This window comes from Melopsittacus undulatus, chromosome 6, assembly GCF_012275295.1.
Source record: "Melopsittacus undulatus isolate bMelUnd1 chromosome 6, bMelUnd1.mat.Z, whole genome shotgun sequence".
NCBI lineage: Eukaryota > Metazoa > Chordata > Aves > Psittaciformes > Psittaculidae > Melopsittacus > Melopsittacus undulatus.
In genome coordinates this window covers 49,711,090-49,726,089 of record NC_047532.1, presented here as the reverse complement: position 1 = coordinate 49,726,089, position 15,000 = coordinate 49,711,090, and the positions used below count along the sequence as shown (strand labels likewise).

At 35.9% G+C, this 15,000-nt stretch overlaps 1 protein-coding gene across 3 annotated transcripts in view; it reads right to left on the bottom strand.

Annotated features, from left to right (window-relative positions):
- Positions 1-14,911, bottom strand: part of TPR (translocated promoter region, nuclear basket protein) — a 40,859-nt gene extending 25,948 nt beyond the window's left edge. For 2 of the 3 annotated variants that reach the window (XM_031046704.2, XM_031046705.2), the window contains exons 1-19: positions 14,746-14,896; positions 13,050-13,154; positions 12,546-12,619; positions 10,931-11,027; positions 10,475-10,578; positions 9,658-9,822; positions 8,761-8,853; positions 8,560-8,640; positions 7,059-7,146; positions 6,422-6,562; positions 5,194-5,285; positions 4,173-4,370; positions 3,560-3,667; positions 2,819-3,045; positions 1,982-2,145; positions 1,444-1,583; positions 1,198-1,346; positions 738-900; positions 181-315 (exon numbers count right to left, since the gene is read on the bottom strand). In XM_031046704.2, coding sequence (XP_030902564.2) covers positions 181-315; positions 738-900; positions 1,198-1,346; positions 1,444-1,583; positions 1,982-2,145; positions 2,819-3,045; positions 3,560-3,667; positions 4,173-4,370; positions 5,194-5,285; positions 6,422-6,562; positions 7,059-7,146; positions 8,560-8,640; positions 8,761-8,853; positions 9,658-9,822; positions 10,475-10,578; positions 10,931-11,027; positions 12,546-12,619; positions 13,050-13,154; positions 14,746-14,896 — 2,475 coding nt within the window. Of the gene's footprint in view, positions 1-180; positions 316-737; positions 901-1,197; positions 1,347-1,443; positions 1,584-1,981; positions 2,146-2,818; positions 3,046-3,559; positions 3,668-4,172; positions 4,371-5,193; positions 5,286-6,421; positions 6,563-7,058; positions 7,147-8,559; positions 8,641-8,760; positions 8,854-9,657; positions 9,823-10,474; positions 10,579-10,930; positions 11,028-12,545; positions 12,620-13,049; positions 13,155-14,745 lie in introns of all 3 variants that reach the window. The other variant, XM_005146516.2, reaches the window with a different exon arrangement.
- Between the last annotated feature and the right edge of the window lie 89 nt (positions 14,912-15,000).

The window sequence follows — 15,000 nt, the reverse complement described above, 5'->3', positions numbered from 1 at the left end:
AAACAAGTAGCTCAAGTATTTTATGTTCAGTGGTAATTCAAAACAAAAATAATCCCCCAAAATACCCCACAAAAACAACAAAAATGACTCAATGTCATGACTGTTATTAGATTTCTAGGGGCATTTATTGAAAACTCTGAAAGACAAACCAAACTTGCACACGAGAATAATGCCACATACCTGAATAGCTCGCAAATTAGCAAGCAGCAAGTTCTGTCCTCTTTGTTCAACTAACAGAGAGTCACGTTGTTGAGTCAAACGCACATCTGACATCTTCAAGATATCTTTCTCTTTTTTTAAGTTTTCTGCTCTCACCTTTAAGACAACAAATAATAATAAGATTGTTATCAATCCCAAATCTCTCCATTAATCTTATTAGTTCATACTAATTTAAAAAGAAAAAGAAAAGCTTTAAGATTATAAATTGTAAATCAAAACTCATGCAAATTAAGCCAAGAAGAGTGAGAACACAACAGTGTGAGTAATCACATTGTCTTCCTCCGCAAATCGAAACACCCTCGGAATGTTCTTACAACTTCAAGCAGTACTTGAGGTATTTTGCAGAATGTTACAAGTATATAAACCAAATATACAAGCACAAAAGCTTTTACAAGTTTAATAGCTAACACACTCAAAAAGCCACACATTCAAGTTTCTGACAGCTTTCAAGATAGTCATAAGAAAAACTCCAGTCCTAACTTGGAATATTTAGCAGTATAACACACTGTACTACTAACCTCTGCCACTGCCAGTTTTTCATTAGCTCCCCTCAGGTCTTGAGTCATAGTGTTAATTATCTGCTCTTGCTTCTGAGTTGTTGCTGTGAGTTTCTGGTTTCTTTCATGCAGAGATGTTATTTCTCGACGATAGCCTTCAACATTATCCTGCAGCATTTCATAACTTCACAAGGAACAACAAAGCAAAGTGTGTTTGCCACATTAAATTGCTTGATCTTAATTGAAAAAAGTGTATGTACACAGCTACATTTTGTGCTCTTGTGCATTGGTTTTCACATATGTGGCTCACTCAACTAGAAGATGTACTCTTGATCCCATCTTAACTATTTCCTTTGTGTTCTTTAACAGAATAGATGAATATTAAATTGGCAACTCTTAAGTAAATGGTATCAGGCAGTCAACATGATCCTACCAACAAAGACCACACACATAAGGTAATGAAAAAAATTAGCTGATTTACCGCTTGGAAGCAAACTCCAGCTGTGTAGATATCTTTGCATTTTGTGACCTCAAGTCCGTGACCTGCTCCTGAAGCTTTTCATTTTGTTCATTCAGTAACTTGTCATTCTCTGCCTTTTCTTTTTTATAGTTCTCAAAAACTTCCTGTAACTGTATCGAAGAACATACATTAAAGTGCTTACAAGAAAAACAACAAAAAAAAATCCCCACAGTGATAGCTTTCTACAACATTTATTGGAAAATATACCTGCTTAAGCGCAGCCTTAGCCTCCAGAGTCTCCACTGACTCAGTCATTGACACTGAAGCAGGAGTTGACATGGTCTGAGGTAAATTTGAGCGCTTTGGAGTAGATGTAAGAGATATCTCCTCTGGTAACATACTTGAGGCTATGAAAAGATAAAGAGGATTTTAAAGGCAGTAATTGAATAAATGCTTACCAAAGCAGAAGATAATATAACCACACCAAAACATGGCTAAAACTAATACTGTATTGCTAGAACTCTTGATTCCCTGAGTAATTCATTCTTTATACCTACAGTATGCTACCAGAACACACATACCCACCACTACACATTGGTGATTATGTTGCAACAAGTTATTGTATTGTAAAAATAAAACCACGTGTCTAAATTCAAATTCATGGGTTTTCCAGTGAGTAAAGGTAAAAGTTGAATACCAGATTAAGAGAAGTTAGTAGGTACCATTACAGCGCATTACTGAAAACTTGTAACAAACTACTGGGTTTTTTTCTATTTCTTCAATTATGTAGAAACATGATGTTTACCTTGCAAAGGAATGACAGCTCCTGTTGTCTGTGCCAACAATATGCGGAACATATCCCGCTGACGAACTATAGACTCGACAAGCTGCAACTGATGATGACGTGATTCGCGCAGTTTTTCTAGCTCATTGAGAGCTTCCTCAAGCTGACTTTGAAGCTCAGAAATTCTGAAACCAACAACAGCTGTTTTCACCAACATAATCAGCGCGGCATAGTGAGATACCCTTGCATTTTATGTTCAGTCCTCCAATTTATGTTTATAGCATCTCTGAAAGCTAAGCAACGCTGATTTTTTTGAGCAAACTTATAAAAATATTGCCCTTTGGTAGATGTCAAAGAAAACAGACCTCTTTCATGAAAAGCAGAATAGATGCAATTCTACTTATGTGAATAACTTCAATCATTCATTAGCATGAGCAGAGAATCAGACTAGAAACTTTTAATACAGAATCACATTGTCTGTGGGTATTATCCACATATATATATCCAGCTAGTGTATGATAGGAACATTTCAATTTTCTATTCAGCTCTGCGGAATGAAAGCTTATCTGTTTTGAAAACCAGCACTGTTGTCTGAAATTCACTAAAGAGATGGACAACCATTTTTACTTCTGAATTTGATGAGGACCTATTACAAGATATGCTGATACAGAGCCATTTTAATCTAAACCTGAAGGCAATGCTAATAACAATTTGCCTTTATGAATTACATAGTGGCTCATAAGCGTATGTGCACTTATATATGTATGTGCACTCAATCAGAAGCAAAAATCTGAAAAGTATTTGAATAAATCCCTGTTACTACATAGTACAAGCAGTTTACTAGAAGAGATAGCTTACTTAGATGATGTTGTTTCTTGCTCCTCTTTTTCTTTAGCCTCTCCCAGCTCCCTAAGAGCCACTAAGAGACGCTGATTCTGCTGCTGAAGTTCTTCAATATTTCTGTAAGAGACTAGATGTTGAGATATCACTTCAGAAGAGCTACTGATGTCAGCAGAACTCACTTCTTCATCACGAATCACATGATTGCCTCTAGCTTCTTCAAGTTCCATTAAAAGCACACGAATCTGAAAGAGAATATTCTAGCATAAGACTTGCACAGAATTAAAAGTTCACTTTGAAAAACAATACATTAGATACAAAGTACTTACAAATAAAGTATTTTTTCCTGCAACATAAAAACTATTACAGTCGATAAATCCTTGTAAGACAATTACATTACGCAAAAACCAGTTCAGCAAAAGGAAACCCTTTCAAGATCAGAAGTGTGCAGTTCTGAATATATCCCAAAACAAGTTACGTGTTATATATACACACGCATTTTCCATGTCAAATGTTTAACAGTATTATCTTAAAGCAGCATTGCTTATTGCATTTTTCATCACTTATTACAATTTTTTAAGCAGAAATGTAAATGCCATGTTGTCCTAAGAAGTTTTTAACATCACTAAGGCTTTTATGACAACCAAACTCTACATGACTTTGGCTGAACACAACTTCTAAGTAAACTTCAGAAATTCAGCAATATGTTAATAAATATATTGCAATTGTACATTTTAACCAGAGCAATATTTGTTCTACCTGCTGTGAAAGATCTTTTACTTGTATTTCCAGTCTCTGGTTTTCTCTTCCAAGCAGAGAGGCATGCTTATTGGCTTTATCAGCATCCTCCTGCAGTCGCTGGATTTCCTGCAAGCATACAAACATTAAGAAACACATAGCAATCTTGCTTAAATATATTATTTTTCAGTAAGATAACATCAGAGACATGCCTTGTGATCCAAACTGTGCTTTACTACTTTAGATTAAACTCTACAGATTCAGGATTCAAAAGCCATGATGTATTAGTGTACGTATTAACGGGAAGCAAACGGGAAGCAAACACTGAAGTCCAATTTTATTTTAGACAGACAAATGCTAATCTTTGCTCATAAGGAATTCTACGTTCCCAAAAAATCAGGGATTTTAAGTCATCATATTTAAGTCTTCACTATAAAAAACCTCTAAAAAATGTTGGTTTTGTGAAATACTTTGTACAGCCTAATAAATCACAAGCTAGAAAGTTCAACAGATTTTTCCAACAAAAGAAGTTAATTAAAAGATCCATTTTATACATTTACTAACAGCTATTAAAATTAAGAAAATTAAAAAATCATTTTTACCCATAGTTTTACAAGGTTCTTTTTATACTGACCTTCATAGCTTGTTCAAGCTTTGCAGACAGACTAGCAACAGCTTTTTGGGAACGCTCAAATTCTTCACGCTGACGTTTTAAGATTGGTGCTTTGGCTTCTACTTCCTGCACTATTTCATCCAAATATTTATTGATTCTCTTATTCTCCAGCTTTTCCAAAAGCAACTGATCCTGAGTTTCTACATATGCATTGTACAGCTGCAACAAAAGAGTTTGGTGTTGAATTTTTTGTTGTTGTTTGTTTTTAATACATCTGCACAGACCTCTTGAAAAAAAAAGGCCGCTTGTAATTACACAATTTATATCTTAAGGCAGTACAATTTCATACAGCTCTAAAACCAGCTAATTCAGAAAAACAGGTTGGACTTTCAAAACAATGTGTTTTTAGGACTCATACCAGGGCAAAGCAGTTATCCGTATTAATTTTAAAATGGCAAGTTTTTATAGTGAAATAGTACGCAATAAAAAAAACCTATATAAAAGAGACAAATCTTGGGCAAGTTTAAGAGAATATAAATATCAAAACTTGTATCACAAAAGAAAACAGTAAGCACAAAAGTATTTTAATGTCTAGACAGAATGACAGACAAAATGAAAACACAAATTTCATAAACAGAACTGCAAAAAAACCTCTATAGCAAGTCTGACTTGTCATTGTTTTTTTCTGCAACTAAAAGCCAAAAGCACAGCAGCACAGATTAAAACAAACATGTAAATAAGAAAAAAGCAAGGCTCCTGCCAAAAACACATACAGAAAATAAGTTTACATGAACGTATTTCAGAAGAAGAACTTGAAGACCTACAGATATTTTGATACACTGAAGAAAAACTGTAAGGTATGTTGAAAAATATCCCAGTGACTTAGTTGTTAAAGTCTGCCTCAAGCAAAAAGATTTCATTGACTTCAGTCAGGCATTACATTAAATCCAAAATAGTAAATGAAATCTGCAACCTTGCATTACTAGCATATCTCTATTGGCATTATAATGGCCTTGAAATAGAAGAGTTTCTTCTCACTTACCTCGGTTAATTTCATTCCAGGCTTGACTACTTTAGCTACTGCTGCAGCAGTGGGAGACATAGCTGCCAGTTCCTCCTCTGACAATATGGCTCCTGAAGACATAATGCCAATTACTATTGAAAAACTGCAATAATTCCCATCATAAATAACTGTTATTAATATAAAGACTGTCATCATACACCTTTGTGCTTTATAATTACTGTATTTCAAATTTTTATTTTAAGCCTTTAAAAGTTACTGGTTTAAGAGTTTTCTGTAACCTATATTATGCATACACGTGCAAAATTACTGGTATTATATAAAATATTCCACGTCATAGGTTATCAACATCTCTGACTAGTTTGAAATGCTTAAAAGTTTTTGCTATTAGACTGTTAAACTTCAGATCATTTCTGAACATAAGCAATTGAAACAGCTAGAGCAAAGCTTAACATTAGATTTCTTAGCAAACTGAGACAGGTTTGGAGTGGCAGAACACTGGTTTACTTTCATTAAATTAAATTAACACAGCAATTTAGCAAATATACTTCATGCCTCTGTTCCTTCCTGCTCTGCTCTCTCTTTCCTTTAGAAATCACTTACATGAAGCAAACAATTATTTTCCACAAAAAAAAGAAAAAAAAATACTGACAAGACTTAAATGTAAATTTAAGGAGAGGGCTTTGCCTGTTGCCTTCTTTATTTTTTTTTAAGAGGAAGATTATTATCATTCTTATTACCTGATGATTCAGCCTTAAGGTATTATTTCCTCTCCTTTTTCTTTTAAAAGGTAAGTAAGTCAGACTAACAAAAAAAAACTTCCAAAAAACATTAGAATTAAATGCATTTTTGTGGCAGAGAAAAGAAGCAGCATTTTCATATATATATATATAGATATATATAAACACAGACACATTAAAAACTCCTAGAATCCATGATTAGAAATGACTAAAGATGAATTAATGTATTTACTTCCTACAGAAATTCAGCAGAGTATTTTCATTAATTTTTACTGTAAGGGTGGTGAGGCACTGGAATGGGTTGCCCAGGGAAGTTGTGAATGCTTCATCCCTGGCGGTGTTCAAGGCCAGGTTGGATTGAGCCTTGGGTGACATGGTTTAGTGGGAGGTGTCACTGCCCATGGCAGGGGGGTTGGAACTAGATGATCTTAAGGTCCTTTCCAACCCTAACTATTCTATGATTCTATGAAAGATGATATTAAGATTTTACTTCCCAGTGTTATCCCTACCTTTGCGCTTAGTAGCAGACAGTAAATCATTAGCATTCTCCAGCTCCTTTTCCAGTTTACTGATCTTCTCTCTCAGTTCTTTTTCCATTACAGCTTTTGACTCTTCCACCTCAGCCAAATGCTCCTGGGTAGCTTTATTAGCTAAAATTAAATCAGACAAGCAGTTTGCTGTGTTGTGGTTGTTTTAAATTTTTTCTTTTAAAATGATTAAAATGCATATATGTAACTTAAATTTTATTTTAACTTTATATGATCTTCAGTGCATGCTGGTAAGGAAAACTCAGTAACATGACAGAAGCATGAACTGCTGCTTACCACCTTTGTTTAGAAAAGGGCTAAAATATAAACTGTCCTTTTATCAGTGAAAAGGAATCTAAAAGAGGAAACTAAATTGAAGACTTATCTTGCAAAATTAGATCCTCTCATCAGAATCTAAAGTAAAATTTCAGCTAACATTTAAAAATAGTTAGCCCGCACTCCTCTCCAAATACATTTAACTAGCCACATAAAATTTTTGTTACAAAGTGACACTGACCATCCCAAAAGACCAATGAAATTCCTTTCCTAAATGCATCAAGGTAGTTACAAAGAAGCACAACTGTTCTGTTTCATTTGCCATTTCTCACTCACAGCTTACCTTCACCTGCTTCCTTCAGGAGCTTGTGCAGCTCCTCTACTGCTCCTGTCAGTTCATTGCTCTTTGCCTCTGAGTCATCAGCAGCACTCTAAATAGAAACATTTTATTTAACCTTTCAGTACATATCAATAGTGACTATATTTTTATAAGAAAGCTCAAACTGACTAAAAATCATAAACACGCAGGGGTTTTTGAGTAAAATGCTGAAAGATTCACCTAAACTGGACAACTCTCTTTCCACTCAGATTCAGTCTCACTTGGATGCAAACTGCCCATCTGAGAGTAAGAAATATCAGGTATTGATTTGCTATGAGAAATCCAAATAAAATGTATGCCTTTTAGCGGCTTCATGGCTGGTACTGGCTTTGTTCTTTCTCTCACTTAAGCAAATTTGGAAAAATACTGAGTCCATTATTTTGAGGAATCTGAAAAATTTCGTATTTTTAGGGACTCTTGTACAAACAGTTCAAGTTTTTTTGCTTCTAGTTAGAGATCTCACAAATGCAATACTTCAGCAATTCTGCAAGTTCATCAGAGATAAATGAAATAAAGTTGATTCAACTTTTGCTAATCACCAACATCTCAGAATAAGTTCCCACGGAAGGGCACTCAGTCTTAATGCTTCTAGTATCAGGTCAGACAAATGTCAGCAGTTAAAAAAGCATATAGCAAACTTTATGTTAAGAGGAAGACAAACTCTTCAAATCAATGATTCTAAATCCCCCCCAAAAAATCCTCAACCACCATAACAAAAACGAATTAAGTGATAACGCATTATGCTCCACAAAAGTAAGCTATTCACATGCTGTTCAATGAAGGGACATCAGTTTACAAATTACTTAAGCATTAATTTTGATGTCGGAATTAAACAGTAGAATGTTTATGTGGGTATCTAAGCAAAAACAATCACTCAACAAAACTCATTAACCCATGAATCTAATATGTGCCAACTGAAAAGCAATTAGGTGTCCTCGAGGCTGACTTTTTCTTAGTCAATATGCTCAAAGGTATTTTCTTTCAGCTGACAAAACTAACAAAAATTATTTGTTTAGATGGTGCCTGTTTGCCACAATACATGACATTCAGTTGTGCCATAATCAGACCACTAGCAACTGCAGTGTTATTTGAAATCAACTAACCAAATTCAGAAAAACCTCTTGCATAGTTGTATTTTACATACAAACCTTTATCTCCCAATACAACATAAGACACAATCACATTAATATGTTTAGCCTCAAAACAGTGACTCAGAACAGTTACTATTGTAACCAGATTCCACTTAAATCTACAAATTGATTCAAGCAATGCAAGACTTCAAATACTGCCTAAGACAGTCGCAAAGAAAAAAAATTGTATGTTTTATGTTTTCCAATGTCTTCCCCACATCCACACTTTGTGGGGAAGAAAACCCAACAATAAACAAAACTGGGCTGCATTACACTTAATGCTATGGTTCAGTGCCAAGTGTTTGTAATAACACACTTAGAATCAATAAACTCACCTTATACAAATTGGATAATTTTATGTGGGCATTCAGTTCACTGTGAAATCTTTCCTCCATACCAGCTTGCTGTTCTTTTGCCTAGTAAATTAGATACAGGGTGGGTGAGCATTCAACTCTATTTCACACACTTCGATTTTTAATTTGTAATTTGTATAGGCAACTGTAATGCTGTTTCACATATATTTCAAGTTGTCTTACCTCTTTCAGTTTATTCAAAAGGTCTTCGACTTGCTTCTGAAGATTTTCCTGTGACTGTTTTAAGCTGTTTACCTGTTCCTCCATTCTGGAAACCTGTTCAAAGAATAAATGAGAACATCATGTATAAGCTTGTCTTTCCAGTCCAGTTTATTTTGGAAATTGCCCATCTCATTGCCTTTTACTTGAGAAACAAACCAAACCAAAAGCAACAACAGCAACAAAAAAAACCCAAACAAACAAAAAACAACAAAACCCAAATATGTTCCAGAAAGAACTTAAATCCTTAAATTTTCTAACTTCTAAAGTTAGAAAATTCTAAAATTTCTAAATTTTCTTTGCTCCCATGCATTCAGCTAAAAGAAAAAATGAGAATTCCCAAATTGCTCCAATTTCACATAACCAAGTAAAGCCATGAGCCTCAGTGGAGCTGAAGTGCCACAGAAAACCTTCCCAATTGCCAGTTGTTAAACAAACTGCTTAGGTACCCAAACAGAATCTCACTGAAGCAGAGTATTTTCAAAACTCAGCCACTGACTCTGCCATGGATTTTGTTGTAGGAAAACAAAAATATAATCTTCCCACTCTGCAAGGAATGTTGAGTCAGATCCTTCTGCTCCTGTATTCCTGTACATTTTAACAGCATTATACCATTATATAGCTTTGTTATCAGCAACTCCAAAATTTTTAGCTTATAATAAAAATCTTTGACTTTTCTACTCTATATAATGGTAACTATACATACTCCTTAAAAATTACAAATTAAAAGAAAGAACATCTCCCTATTAACTACAAAACATACTTTTTTTACTCAAGTTGAAGTATTCAGGTTAGTTTAATACAGTCAGTCAGAAATGGTAATTTCTAAGAAGTGGCAAAAGCCCTCAGTAATTACACTACCTCCTCCTTCTTGTTCTCCAGATTACATTTAAGCTCCAAGATTTCATTGCCTTTCTCCCTGGCAGTATGTAGAAGTTCCTCTGTTTTGGCTTGCAACTGAGTATTCAGCCATGCATTCTGGTTCTGTAGATGTTCTTTTTCTTGCTCCAATCTTTTCTCACGGTACTGAAAAGAAAATTGTATAGTGTAATTGTATCAGTTCCACAGAAAATAAGCAGCTAATCAAAGAACTATGATTAGAGCAGGAGTAGTAAAAAGGTACTGTAATACGTTAAGTATCACAAAATGACAGGCAGTGTTCCTTATTATATTGGTAATACTAACTTACCAGTCTAAAACTACAAGAATTTATTTAAGCTTGAGCTAGTTTTCTCAAGTTTACATTAGGTGGGAACTAGATTAATATCTAGATAGAGGAAAACAAATTAAGGTATCAAAGCCTTCCTCCTCTTTTCTCCTTTCCTCCTCACTTTCAGTTATTTATAGTTTATTCTGACAACAGAGAAATTCTGCAGGTTCACAAATAATTACTTTTCTCCTTTCTACCCGCCTTCATGGACCTGGAGTCCTTCCTAGTGGATAGCAGGAGCCATCATTACCATGGATGGCCTGCCCAACTTGATGCCCCTTTGCCTTCTATAAATATGTCTCTCTTTCAGGCACAGTCACCAGTTTCATAATAGAATAATTTGTTATAAATAACAGGAGTGCACTCAACCTACTTTCAAACTCAATAATGAGAAAATTACGATTATGTCACACAAACAACTACCTATTAGAATATTAACATGTACTGTGCATGTAAAGTACCACTCACCTTCATGGACACATCTGATGTTTGAAGTTCATCCAACTTCAACTGAAGTTTCACCTTTTCTGTGTTTGTTTCTGTAAGCTTTTCATTTAAGCGTTTAACATCCTCTGGAAGAAGGAGGAGTGAAATCAGTGTTAAAAAGAGCTAACTGTGTAACAGTTTTAATTACTCAGTTTATCCAAATTGTAAAGAATGAGAACAGGCAACCCATAATGCATATTGTGCAATAAGTTACTGTAAAATGTATGTTTCTTTCTATACCTATAAAACCAAGCATCAAACTGCTGTGTTTTTCTACAGTTAGCATGGTAATTTCCTGCTTTGTTTCCCCTTCTGTAAATACTGTTTTCTTTCCACTATTTGGGGCACCTATACAAACTGAGTACTCCATATCAGTTCAACTGTCTTGTATTTAGCAAACCCATGTGAATTATTTTTTTAATATGTTCTTGGCTATACCATTTAAATGTTCAACTTCTTGAGATCGTCTTTCACTTGTTCGAACCAAATCTCTCTTTTCAGCTTCCAGTTCTTCTTTTTCTCTACTTAAATGGCTCTGAAAAAAAAATGCAAAGAGCAATAAAAAACATGATTGGCTTTCACTAACAGTGTATAGTCACTGTTTATACTTACCAGCACAGGGAAGTATGCTAAACCACAGTAAGCTACCCTAGCCACTGAAAAAATGGGATAAAAGGCTTTTATAGTGGGCAGCTTCATCAGTCTAAAGTATAAATTCTGAAAGCATGGCTGTTTCCATTTTTTCTATCATGTTGGGCTATGTAATTCAAACAAATGCAGGTTAATGTACCTCTTTCTTCTAGTGTCTAATAGCCAAAACATTTTAATTAATGTGGGGTTTTTTTTCCCCATAACTCACCAATACTGATGTCCAGCAGCCTCTTTGTGCTTAAATGTGAAATGCCACTATCAAAGCATGAGAGAATGCCACTAGTAAAGATGAGAGAAGTATCACGCAACTTTCAAGACCAGCATACTGAATAGGCAGTTCTCATGCCTTTGTTTTTCAATTGACATACAGAGATCGAGACTACCAGAAGACCTGCTCTGGTTCTAGCTGTATTTGAATGAAGACTGGAATGAAAATTGTTTAACTTAGAGCAGATGAAGCAAACTGAAGGCCTAATAGAAATCCAAAACAAGCAACAGGAACTGTTCAAAACTGCATCTAATTTTAATATTCTTTGAAAGACAGCTTTGACAGTTAAGACTCAACTGAAATTCAATCAGCCATTGGAATAATCTCCTCAGGGAAGTGGTGGATTCCCAGTGTTGGAAACTTTTAAGATTCATCTGAACAGTTTTCTGGGCCACCTTGTCTAGATTCTGCTTTTGCCAAGAAGGGTTGGACCAGATGATCCTTGAGGTCCCTTCCATCCCGGTATTCTATGATTCTATGGAACAGTTCTATTTTAAAAAGATAACAGAGTAATAAAGGAATGAACACATGTAAAAAAAATCCGTATAAAAATCAAAAAAAAGTCAATAGTCTTGACTCATGCTACTGTCTCTGCTTTCTAATGTGCCAATACAAACCACTTCAGTTAGGTCCAGGTAAGCCCCTCTGAGGAAGCAATCAGATCAATCTTCGCATTGTGTACAAATCAATCTAATAGCAATGTTTTCACTTCCTGCTCCAAAATTAGTGTTCTGCTGGATAAGTCAGCTGAAGTGACTTATCCTGCAACTCCATGACTTTTAAGTATAAAGTAACTGTGCCAGAGCATGGGAAAGGATGGAGGAAAAAACAGAACTCTTCTTTACACCATTGTTCAGTTTTTGAGGTTTGACTAAAGTCACTTCAACACATTTCAGAGAGAATGAAACAATCTACCCAAACTGAAATAAAAGCATCTGCTCTGACATATGTTCACCTGTAATTCATTCAGCTAAAACACCAGCATTTACTTTAAAAAAGCCCCAACATATTCTTGTACACACAGCCACGTAAATATGTACATCACTGATATTGATACATTCACTTTGGAAATTGATGCTGCAGTGACACAGATGAACCCAAGTCTTTCAACTTATAGTCAAATTCTTCCAGTACCTGAATGGCTGCATTACGATCCTGAGCAGCTTCAAGCTCTTTATTTTTCTCATTCAGTAACTTCAACTGTTCATCTGTTGGATAAAAGCATAAGGTAGTGAGGCATCCCCACTGTAACATAATAACAGAATTCACTCTCCAAATGTGATATAAGGCAAAATTTCCATTAACATTAAAAACACTTCACCATGGATGAAATAGGTAGTACTATTGCAATCCTGAGAGCAGAAGTATTTATTGTGAAGATCAATACATAACCCACTGTACTACTATTACTACAAAAAACAGAAAGCAAGAGTGAGTTTTTTCCATTAGAATAAAGATCCTGTTAAAGAAAACAACAAAATACAAACAAAACACAAAAGCAAAACATCACTCGCTGAAATAAAAAAATAGTTTGGGATGGATTTTTCAACTCCTATTTAAAACCTAAGGCATTTCAACACAACACTGGACTAAAGAATTAATCTCTTGGTCAATATGAATGATGTGCATTATACTTACGAAGTTTTTTAAGCTCCTCACGCAGAGTTTGACATTCTTGTGTCCCATTTACAAGCCTCTCCTGACTTTGAGCCAGGCGCTTTTCTACTTCAAAGTACTGTTGTTCTGCAAAATAACATTGTTACCTCATTATTAATAAACATCTTTAATAAAGAATGGTATTTATATAGAACACATCTAAAAATAATAAGACTACAGTAAAAATTAAGAAAAAAGTACTTTTGAAGGCAAAAAAATGCATTTTCACATTGAATTAACATTGTTCAAAATACTTCGTTAGCATGGAAAGTGATGTATTTCCAGAAATGATCCATAAAATAACAACCTAATTAATTTTATTAGTTCTTCAACATTCTTGACGTAGCTAGAGAATGCTGTATCATCACCATTATGAAGTGTGGTCTCATCAACATAAAGCTTTTTATCTATAGTGTATTTCTATACATACACAACAAAATCCAGACAAACCTAGGTAGCAAGGGATTTGATTTTAAAAAATTTTTAATTAACACATGTTAAAATGAACTCTTGTGTTCTGTGCTGCATATGCCATAGCACTGAAAAAACACCCCAACAAAACCAGATCTAAATTTTGGTTATCTGAAACAGTAACTGAATCACTGAGCTTAAATATAAAGTACATAGTAGAAGAAGAACCAATATCTTTCTCTGGCATAGTGGACTTCTAAGGAAATATTGAGGGATTTTTATTTCTTATACTTCCTATCATATCTTCCAATTTGAAATAATGCACTCTCTCCAGCCACACGAGACAAGAACGAGAGTAACCTGCTAAAATCTGTGTGATACTTCAATTTACATCACACTTCACTATTTTACTTTAGTAAGACTTTTATCACTAAAGAAACAAAAACATTGAAAGAAAGGTGGAAGTTTACATCAGAAATATGCCACCTACCCAATACATTAACTCATACTCAAAACCCTGCCCAGCGTTTACAATTATCTAGACTCTACTCCCATTGCTGCTGAAGTTGTCTACTGCTATTCTTTATCTGTGACAAAGTAACCTTCAAATTAATATAAAAACACTGATTTCTATGAGAAACATTTTACAGAAAGGTGATGATCTTCAATACGGAATTTATCAGAAAAAGTATAAACGTAAAGCTATTTGAGAGCTGGGTAGACAACCAACCATTTCTCCCCCACAACCATGACCAAAGCAGACTGAGGCATATCAATGCCTGCTAAAAAACTGATGAAAGGCTCTTGCTTCAGCTCATTCTGAAGGTAACTTTAACCCTGAGTAGTCCTTTGCAAAAGAAAATAAAACCAAATCCAACTCCTCTAGATAAGAGAAAAAGAAAAAACCCTATCAGGTCGCTACTGAAGGGACCTTGCACGGATACGTCCACCACCTCACAGGTCCCATGTCGTCACCTGAAAGTGTTTTGATGCTAACATCGACCCGAGGCCCAGCCCTCCCTCACTCCTCTTATCAGAAAGAACCGAAACACTGCTACTCCCTAAAAAGCACGGGGGGGGCGGGGGGGGGAAGACGACACCCGGCCTGACCCCAGCCCACCCACCTGAAGCCGAGCTGCCGGCCCGCTGCCTCTGCCTAAGCACGGAGACGAGCACGTATTGCTCAGCCCTTGGTCAGCACGATCCCCTCAGTACGGAGCAGGTCGGGGCCCGCCCCGTTCTCCCAGCTCCCCCTCCTCGGACTCACCGCTGTCCACTTTGAAACGCTCATGCCTGGCTCGAAGCCCGTCAATCTCGCTCTGCTGATCGGCCAGGAAGCGCTCCAACTTCGCCTGCACCGACTTGGGCAGCTTGGAGAGCTCGGCCCTCTCTAGGACTTGCTGCAGCACGGCCGCCATCTTGGCAGCAGTCCCTACGCTGTCCGACCTCACCGGGACTGGCCGTGGCGTGCTCAACAGCGCAGGCGCCACAGAGCCGCATGCGCGATCATGCCGGTCTGGCC